The sequence below is a fragment of the Cynara cardunculus genome, assembly GCF_001531365.2.
Source record: "Cynara cardunculus var. scolymus isolate 2C chromosome LG 17, CcrdV1, whole genome shotgun sequence".
Lineage (NCBI taxonomy): Eukaryota > Viridiplantae > Streptophyta > Magnoliopsida > Asterales > Asteraceae > Cynara > Cynara cardunculus.
The window spans coordinates 22,800,060-22,809,999 of NC_037544.1; the positions used below are offsets into that span (position 1 = coordinate 22,800,060).

The 9,940-nt window shown below is 39.3% G+C and overlaps 2 protein-coding genes and 1 pseudogene across 2 annotated transcripts; all 3 read left to right on the plus strand.

Moving 5' to 3' along the window:
• Positions 1-873: 873 nt before the first annotated feature.
• LOC112499912 lies at positions 874-1,350 on the plus strand. Its single transcript, XM_025103180.1, has one exon. It carries the CDS (start codon positions 874-876, stop codon positions 1,348-1,350), a length of 477 nt encoding a protein of 158 aa, XP_024958948.1.
• A 296-nt stretch (positions 1,351-1,646) lies between these two features.
• Positions 1,647-2,130, plus strand: LOC112499913. Its single transcript, XM_025103181.1, has 2 exons — positions 1,647-1,958; positions 2,050-2,130. The coding sequence occupies exons 1-2, from the start codon at positions 1,647-1,649 to the stop codon at positions 2,128-2,130; spliced, it is 393 nt and encodes a 130-aa protein (XP_024958949.1).
• Positions 2,131-2,142: 12 nt separating this feature from the next.
• LOC112499914 overlaps positions 2,143-9,940 on the plus strand; it is a 33,689-nt pseudogene continuing 25,891 nt past the window's right edge.

Consider the following 9,940-nt stretch of genomic DNA (forward strand, 5'->3'; position numbering starts at 1 on the left):
TAGATTTTTTGTTACTGCACACTCTGCTGTTTTGCTATACTGATTTATGTTTGTTGTTTCGCTACTGTTTTACTATTTCAATATAAAAACAAAAACCCTTAATTTGTATCAATTGCTATTTTGCTATGTGACTACATCTCATTTTTTATGTAGAATGGATCAAAACTATCTACTTGTAGTGACATTATTTGTGTAAATGAGTGACATTAGATTGCAAATTAGATCAATAGAAATCCAACGCATCACACGTGAAAGTGACATTATTTGTGTAAATGAGTTGCGAATGGGTAGGAATGTATTTGCTCTTTTATATGAGTTGTTACAAAAACATGGTGAACTATTAGATGATGGTAACATGACAATTGAAGAACAAGTTGCTACATTTGTAAACATTTTAGCACATCACACCAAAAATAGATGTCTTCAAGTTAGATTTTGTAGGTTGGGTGAAACAATTAGTAGGTATGTTCATCGAGTTTTAAATGCTTTGTTATGATTGCAAGACATTTTGTTTAGCAAACCAACTCCGGTAGAGGATGATTGTACCGACAGAAGATGGAAATGGTTTAAGGTAATCCTTGTTAACTTCTCACATTATTTTTAACATAATTTTTTTACCATTTAGCTAAAACCAAGTTATTTTCTTTATAGGGTTGTCTAGGAGCAATAGATGAAACATATATTGAAGTGACTGTACCTGAGTTCGATAAACCACGATACTAAACAAGAAAGGGTCATATTGTGATTAATGTATTAGATGCATGCACTCGGGACATGAAATTAATCTATGTTTTATCCGGTTGGGAAAGTTCAGCTACCGATTCTAGGGTACTACGAGATGCGGTTACACGAATTAAGGGTTTAAAAGTCCCAATGGGTAATTACTATTTGGCTGATGCAAGATATGTCAATGGTAATGGATTTTTGGCACCATATAGAGGTACTAGGTATCATTTACGAGAATGGGAACTCATTGGTCATACACCTTCAAATAAGGAAGAATATTTTAACATGAAACAGTCACAAGCTAGGAATATCATAGAAAGGTGTTTTGGTATTTTGAAGAAACGTTGGGCGATATTACGAAGTCCTTCTTTCTATCCAATAAAACTTCAAGGAAGGATGGTCATAGCATGTGCTTTGCTACAAAATTTTATTAGGATGTACATGGTTCTTGATCCGGAAGAAAACACGACACTCACACTAGAAGATATGCCTATAGGGGAAGAGCAAGTGGAATCCAACGATGATGTTGAATCTATTGATATTGTTGAATCGAGCAATGAGTGGACTCAATGGAGAGATTACATAGCCGAAGAGATGTTTGAGTCGTGGATGTCAAGTAGATGAATGTACTCAATGTATTGTATTATTTTTTTTAATGTTGATTTTTAAAATGTTATCGTAATGTATTATTTTGTTGCTAATGTTGAATTTTAAAATGTTATCGTAATGTATTATTTTGTTGCNTTTGTTGCTAATGTTGAATTTTAAAATGTTATCGTAATGTATTATTTTGTTGCAAATGTTGAATTTTAAAATGTTATCGTAATGATTATTTTGTTGCTAAGGTTGAATTTTATAATGTTTAACGTAAGGTATTGTTTTATTACTATTGACATAGTGCTAATTTTGGAATTTCTAAGATGGCGGACAGACGTAATTGGAGTATCCAAGAAGAGGATGTACTGATTAGCATTCTACAAGAGATTGTAGCAGCCGGTGGTAGGAGTGATAATGGGTGTTTTCGGACCGACACATATGAGCAAATCATTTTAAAGATGAGTGAAAAGATTCTTGGCCTTAATATAACATCAAAACACATCCAAAACAAAATGAAGCGGCTCAAGGATAAGTATTCAGCAACTTATGACATACTGAATACAAGTGGTTTCAGTTGGAATGATGCACATCAATGCGTAACGGTGGATGCTCAAGTTTTAGAAGAATACATAAAGGTAATGCTTATATTTTTTTATGTTATTATTACATATTTAATTTCATTTGGATAGTGATTAACATTATATATATTTATGCATTTTTTTATAGAAACATCCAAGCAAAAATTATATTGCCAACAAGCCGTTTCCTCAATATGAGCGATTGAAGACAATATTTGGAAAAGATTGAGCCATAAGATCGATGGCGGAATCTGCCACTGATGCATTAGAGCACATAAATCTTGAAAGTGACGTCGGGGAGGATACTGAGGAATTGAACGTGCATTTGACTACTCCTTTTACTGGCGCTTCTGCATCCTCCATTCCACAAGGCGTAGAAGCATCATCTAAAAAAAGAAAGAGAAAAGCCGGTGTTGGGACTTCCGCCTCATCGTTCCCTCGAGCCGGTCAAATCCGCGATTCTTAAACCCAACGCTCCTGTAGCAATGCAAGAGCATCCCACATCAGTGAGGCTAGGGGGATTCGTCTTCCTTATAAGGAAGGGGGGGATCTTACTCCTACCAAGTGACGTGTTTTAAAGCCGTGAGGGGTTGTTGCCGAGAGGGGCAGCCCAAAGCGGACAATATCATATGGGCGGTTCCCTAGTTTTCGGTCCAACAGCCGGTGTTTCTGATGATGCAATCAAGATATTGAGAAGGGGTTGAATTCCTTATCCGAGGAAATGGGTAAGTTGGTTTTACAAACTATGCCTGATGAGTTAACCAACATCGGTTTTGATGATGATCAAGTTATTGCTACTAGCATGTATTTTGCCGATAACCGATTCAACTACGCCTATGGAATAGCATTAATGCTACTTTGAAGCCAAAATTTGTGAGGACCATCTCAAAGAAGTTAGACATGTAATGTTGGTTGGTAAACATTTGATCTTTTGTGTTTAAGTCTTTTGGTACATAATTGTAAACATTTGATCTTTTGAATTTAGGTCTTTTGGTAAACAGTTCAACTTTTGTGTTGGTGAACATGATGTTTAAACCTTTTGATTTATGAATGTAAGTTTTTAATTAAGATTGACTGTGGATTTTTTTTAATTGTATTTTTTAACGTTTATATTGATTATTTAGTGAAAAAATACTAAACAACTCACTGGTGGTAAATTGGTCATTTTAACCAGTTCTGTCTGGTCCTGTCATGTCTTACCAAACGCTAAACAACTGTCCTGTCTTGTCCTGTCCTGTCTGTGCACCAAACGCACCCTTAGGGTGTGTTTGGTATATTGGACAGGGTGGAACAAAACAAGACAGAACACAATTGTCCTATGTTTGGTGTGGACTTATGTTGGACTAACTAGAACTAGCTAGAACATGGGTGGGACACGGTAGTCCACCCTTCCCCCTGGAACTAAATAGAACAAGAAATATTTTACCTATCTAACCTCTCAAAACCTAATATGCAACACACCCTTCTTCCCCTTCACAACGTCGCCTCCATCGGTTCCACCATATCCTTCATCAATCGGCGACATATTTCAATCGGTGGCAGATTTCAAAATCGTCGTTCTGGACAGAATCATTCCCCTTCACGAAAGCGTTGCCTCTCCTTCATAGTCTGCTCGACAGTAATCGATAGATTTCACGAATCGATCTACCTTCTCCTCTCCTTCTCAGGTAATCGGCGTTCAACTCGATTTTGCATAACTCGATTTAGAAGAACTCGACATTATATGTTTGCTGTTTCTACTTGATTTTATATTTTGTTTGTTGTTTCTACTTGATTTTGCAACTGATTTATGTTTGTTGTTTTTGCCTTTTAAATTTTCTTTACTTTCTATAATTTTTCTGCCCTCGTTTGATACAACTTAGGTGTACATTGCAATCTTTTGCCATATCATATTAGCTTCTTTTTTGGGGCCAATGCATTTCTTTAACTATTCCACTATCAAACATACATGGACTCTCATCTATTGTTTTCTGTTACTACACACTCTTAGGCATGCCTTTAGGCCATACTTGACTATTGATCCAGTTATTTGCATGGAAATGGTCTTATCTACATAGATTTCAGACCATTTGTGACATCCTTCACTTTCGGAGCATCAGGTTAACATTTAAAAAAGGTTCTTATAATTAGGATTGTAATTTATTAGGGATTAGTCATGTTGATTAGAAAATCAATCGACTTAGCTCCCAAATTATAGTTCAGAAAACCCTGTCCCGACGAGTAACTGATAAATGAACTTATGCAATGCCAAATATATTAAAAATTCTCTTAAAATAAATAAAGTCGATATTATAAAATTCAAATTTAAAAATAGAAAGTTTCAACTGTATGTACAAATAATTTTTACAAAATCAAGAATTTTGATTTAATAGTGAATAATTCTATCAGTATTTGATAAATGTATTTGAGTTATTATTTTTAGTTGGGCTGTATTCTTATAATAAAAATATGGTGGTTGGGCCTTGAATGGGCCGGCCCCTCTATCGTCATATAAAAACCCCACTTCTATTGAAAATCTTTCATTTCACTTTCACATTTCCCTTTTTCCCTCTCTCTCTATAAACCTTTCATCTTCCGCCAGCCAAATCCAAGTTCCAAAGAGGGACATCCAGTTCTTCTAGAGACTAAAGTTGTCACGGACAAACCGGGGAGGTTTGGCAAGAGAGCCATTATCTTGTGTGTGTGTGTTTGTAATTTGTAAAGCCATTTGTAAGCAGTAAAGTTATCTAAGAAGAGATAAACTAATATAGAAAATGGCTAAACACAAGGAAAGAAAGAAAACACTGCTCTGATACAACTTGTTGGTCCCGTAAGGGTCTACAAAAAGAGAAACAGTTTGTAGAATGGGGGGGATGAATACAAACACAATATTTTCAAATTTAAAATATATATTGATAAAGAAGATCAATACAAATTTTACAAGATTGTTTGCGGAAAGATAAGGTAATAAAAAACCTATCTAAACAATCTTTGGTTACACACAAAGCTTTAGCAAATACAAGAAAAGAAGTTGCTATAAGGAAGATCCTTTACTTAAGCTAGAAAATGCTTGAAGTAAGAATTAGGGTTAGAGAGAGAGTTGCACGCTCTTTACATGGAGAAGAAACACTTCTATTTATACCCAGTGCATTAAATGTTCATTTAATGCAATAAGGTAGGGTTAGAGAGCGTGTCAAACCTTAAGTGGAAGACTAGTCCTTTGCCACAGTAAATAGTACAAAAACACTATTCATGAGCAGACATCCTTGCCTAAAGTTGGTGGGCAAAGAGTCGACTAATCGGCCCCGTCTCGTACTAACTTTCGTAGGGGAATGGGTTTTGTCCTTTGTGTGCATAAGGACAAGACAACAACAATCGTCCTAAGAAAACTTCCTTTGATCGCTGAATGCTGGAATGACCTGAAGGTCTCATCATCATTCGCTGAAGTTTGAGTAGTCTTCACACATATGTAGACAAACTTCTAATCACTGAATACCGCTTCAGATCACGTACTCGTCAGTCTCTAAACTTCAGTTTTAGTCTTCGACGGTTGCTGAAGGTTCTTTGGTGTGAGTGTTGTCTTCTTGAAGTATTGTTGTCTCTGATAGATTTACAATGCAGGTTCTTCAGTGGTCACTGAACATACTCAGTGAAGATCGCTGCAACTAAAAATAAAGAAACATAAATACAACGTATAAGTGAAAAGGGATTATCATCAAATCACATAGAGAGAGGATCAACAATCTCCCCCTATTTGATGATAACAAGATAACATAAAGAAGGTTGTCTTATCAAATAATAGCAAGGAAAAGTTACCTACAAAGCGTATGTCCCTTTTTACTATTTTGGGATCTTTTTCAGTTTGGTCAGTCTGAACTTGGGAATTTTTTTAAAGTTATATCTAAGAAAATTACAAGTACGGAAACTAAAACTGAAAGCTTATTCACTGACTCATAGATTGTCAGTAAATGAGAAAAGTAACAATGAAACTCATAGACTTATGTCCCTATTACTTTTTTCAGGGATCTTTTTCAGTAAAGTACATGGAATACTTATTTTATTAATCATAGGAAATATTACAAGTATTACAGTATATGTCCAGAACTTACAGAATATAAGTATAATCATTGAAAGGAGATATAGTACATGAAGTTACAAGGAAAAATGGATAGTTGTTACAAAGAGAAACTAATCTAGAGATCTTAGATCTATGTACCCAGGTACACTTTCACCAAGTTTTCTTCGACGTAAGAATTCCCTTCGTATCTTCAGATCTACGACTTTTCCAGGCATGCTATCATTTATCCAGAGCAAAATATAAATCAAATGATCCATTGGACATAGATGTAGCTTTAACATTCTCTGAAATCTGACTTCACCTTCATAGTCAAGAAATATAACTCCTAACTCAGGTTTAAAATGCATAGAGTTGGGTGTATAGGGACCCTTATCTGGCAAGTCAAGATTCAGCATAKAAATGTCTGTACTCTTATGAGCCTTCAGGACTTCATCTAAGGAAAACCTTGTGTCATGCTCGTTCCTTAGGAATGGTCCTTCATTTGGATCATAGAGCTTTTATTTCTTCTTCCCACCTTTCTTCAGAGTTGGCCGGTCAGGGACCTTGACATACCTGGACATCCTTTTGATGAGATCGTTGATGGTGTCCTCGATAAGTGTCTTGTGTCTCGACTTAGATTGCTAAATGGCTTGTCTGATCTCCATCCATTCGCTATATCCATAGCGGCCAAGGTAGGAAGGGTACTCGGTAACAGCATCAAGATTGTCCCTGGTGATGAGCATTGAGACCAGTGTTCCACCGTCTTTAGAACGTCCGCTGATGCTGACGCTGATAATTGGGTGAGGACTGAGTCTCTTTTTCAGTTTTGCTTCGCTCCATTGCTTGTCTTTATCCACCAGCTTCAGGTTCTTCTTGCGTTTAGCTTCTACAATCGAAAGAAGTTTAGCCTGGGCTTGGACAACATTCACCGTTTTCTTGGACTTTTTCTTGGGAAGGAGTGTTTCAGCTAGTGACTTAGCCAGCTTCAAGCTATCTTCATTCTGTTTCTTTTGAAGTTCTAGCTCTTCTTCAACCCGTAATGCCTTGAGTCTTTCAGCTTCAGATAAGAAGTCAAACTCACCACCACTAGAGGTACGAAGAGGAATTTTTACTCTAGTCTGGTTCAGTGACTCCTTCAGCTGAGTCATCTGCCGGTCGGTAGGAGCACGAGAAGTGGGTTGATCAGGTACCCGCTCCAGGCGACCGCAGGTTGTTGATGGAATATGAAGCTGATAGGTTGAAGTGATCACTACCTGAGAGGTAGAGTCTTCAAACAAAGGTTGTTGAGGAATATTGAACAATATCCTCAAGTTTCCTTCTTCAGCGACCGTCTTGTCTTTCGACATGGGGTCCTGGTTCCCCGATGGAGTTGATTCACCTTGCCTTTGCTCCCCCTAGGATGCGGAATCCCCGAGAGTAACACCTTTGGTGACGGTTGATGGTTTCTGGAATTTGATGGTAAAGTCATCTTCATCATCATCGTCGTTGTCGCCATCTAGATCATCTCCGGTGTCTTGATTGGTAGGTTCATCATCGTCTTCATCATCATCATCTTTATCTTCATCTTCATCATCATCATCATCATCATCATCATCATCATCATCATCATCATCACCATCACCAGTAGTAGTGATGATATGGGCATCATCGCTAGGGATGGCATCGATATCCTCAGCTAGAGCAGCTTCGGTTGTCGGGATTACAGTAGCAGCAACTGCTTCAACTTTGAGAGCCTCAGCTTCAGCTGCAATTGAAGCTGATACTGGGCCAACAGCCTGAGAAGCTGTAGGAGCAGCATCAGATGATTCACCAGCGTTGGACCTTATCCCCCCTTCTCTGGCTAAGATATGAGAGACTTTGCCAGAGAGTTCGTCCAAGCGCTGATGCTGGAGAACCATTGAATCCTCCAGCCTTTGCAAATCATTGGCTAGAGTTGTCGTTGCCTCACGTGTCTCATGGAGCTGGATGCGATCATTGGCAGAGAAAGAGGGTGCAATCACTAAAGCTGGTTGACGGACAGTATCCAGGATTTGTTGAAGAAGACCAGTCTGCTGATCAGTGATAGCCTGAGCATCGTCAACCCTGCTGTGAAGAACAACAATAGCGTCGTTGTTGGCTTGAACAACTTCTTGGAGAATCAGGAGATGACTCTGAACTTCTTGAACATCCGCTTGGAGAGCAAGGAAGTTTACATCAAGATCGGCTTGACGGGGCATCTTTTGGTGAACTTCGTTGATCCTGAAGAGGACGGTATCAACAGCGGGAATGAGAAGTTTGACGTCAGATGCCATATCATAGTCATCATCGATCTCTTCATCTCCTCTATCATCTTTCTCTCTTTCTTGCTCTTCCACTTCCTGAGCATCAGACTGATGCATCGAAGAAGGACCTGGAAAAGAAGAAGTGTGAGCTGAAGGCTCAAGGTTAGAAGAAAAGAAAGGGTAGGAAGATGGAATACCTGAGGGGCCTTCAGTGACATCTAAAGGATTGTCACTGGCATGAGCAAAGATGTCCTCGAGAGGATGGACATCCATATACTGAGAAGCATCGAGAGGAGCAGCCTCAGGTCCAGCGGTGCGCGTCTCAGTATCAGGAAGGACAATCACTGATACATCATCGGCATGTATAAAGACCAAGGAAGGAGGAGAAGAGAAAATGGTCGAGAAGAGACATGGGTGTTCAGCGGTGGTGGCGCTGATATTTACACTTTCAGTTATTTGGGTCACTGAAGTGATTGGTGAAGGTTCCACTGATACGACAGTGATGGGAGAAATCACTGAAGAGCTGGGAGGTTGAATAGAAGATGCCTCGGGGGTAAGGCGAGTTTCAATAACTGAAGCCTTTTGAGAGGCCCCAGCTAGAGACGTGGTTGTCCCCTTTTTGGCTTTCTTGGTTCTCTGAGGAGACCCAAGAGTAGGTTGGGAGGGTCGTTTAGAAGGGGTTTTGGTGGCTTGGTTAGACGCAGGGGGTTTGCCCTTGTCGTGGCCACCTGAGGAGAAGAGGTAGTGATGGACACAATGGAAGATAGTGCCACATCACTGTCCCTCAGCTTATGATCCAAAATCCTGGATCCAAGCCGGAAAGCTGGAAGGTTTCCTTCTTTGGGGTAAACAGTGTTGAAGATCTTTGTCAATACCATCGAAAGAAACCTGGTGTAAGGAACCACCTTTTCTCGCTGGAGTTTGTTCAGCTTGAGCACCAGGTTATCGAAAATCACTGCAACATAATTTATATTACGACGCTGAATCGCAGATACGCCTATGATCAAGGCGATCCTAGAGGCCTGGTCCTGACCTCCAGTTTTTCCACCCATGTATTGGATGAAATGAGAAAATAGGTATTGCCAGATAGCTGACATCTTGTTCTTCTCAATCTTTGTCAAGGACTTGAGAGGGGTGCTGGAGTTCTTCTTCATTGGCCACTGGTAGACAATGGCGTCAAGAAAGTTGATGATCTTGGTGGAGGAGGGTTTGTTGTCGAAGGGAACCTTGGGAAGATGGAGAGCTGAGTGGAGTGTAGACACCCCAAAGTTCACTTCCATGCGGTTGAAAGTGAAATGGATTTAGTCCATTGTGCGTCCAGCATCTTCTTGGACTTCGACAACCTCAGCAGTGTACCAGAACTGCTGAAGAATTTCCTTGACCATGAGGGGCTCATGGTTGAGAGGGTAGCCTAAGGACGACTGCTTGAGGAAGTCAGCCGCCTCTTGGTAATGTGCTCTGGTGGAGGGTATCTCCAACAAGGCAATGTGGTTTTTGGTCTTGATAGAGATCTCGTCAATGGAGAAGTTGACGTTCTTGGCAGCCATCTTAGAGAGAATAGATAGATTTACTACAGAGTTCAGTGTTAGAGATAGAGCACTGAATCATTTCACTTACTGAGTGATGTTTAATGACTGAAGGTTAATCTTCAGTGTTCAACATGCCCAATTCGCTGATCAAGATATTAAATCTTGTCTCATCAAGAGGCTTGGTGAAAAAGGTCAGCGAGTTGATACTCAGTT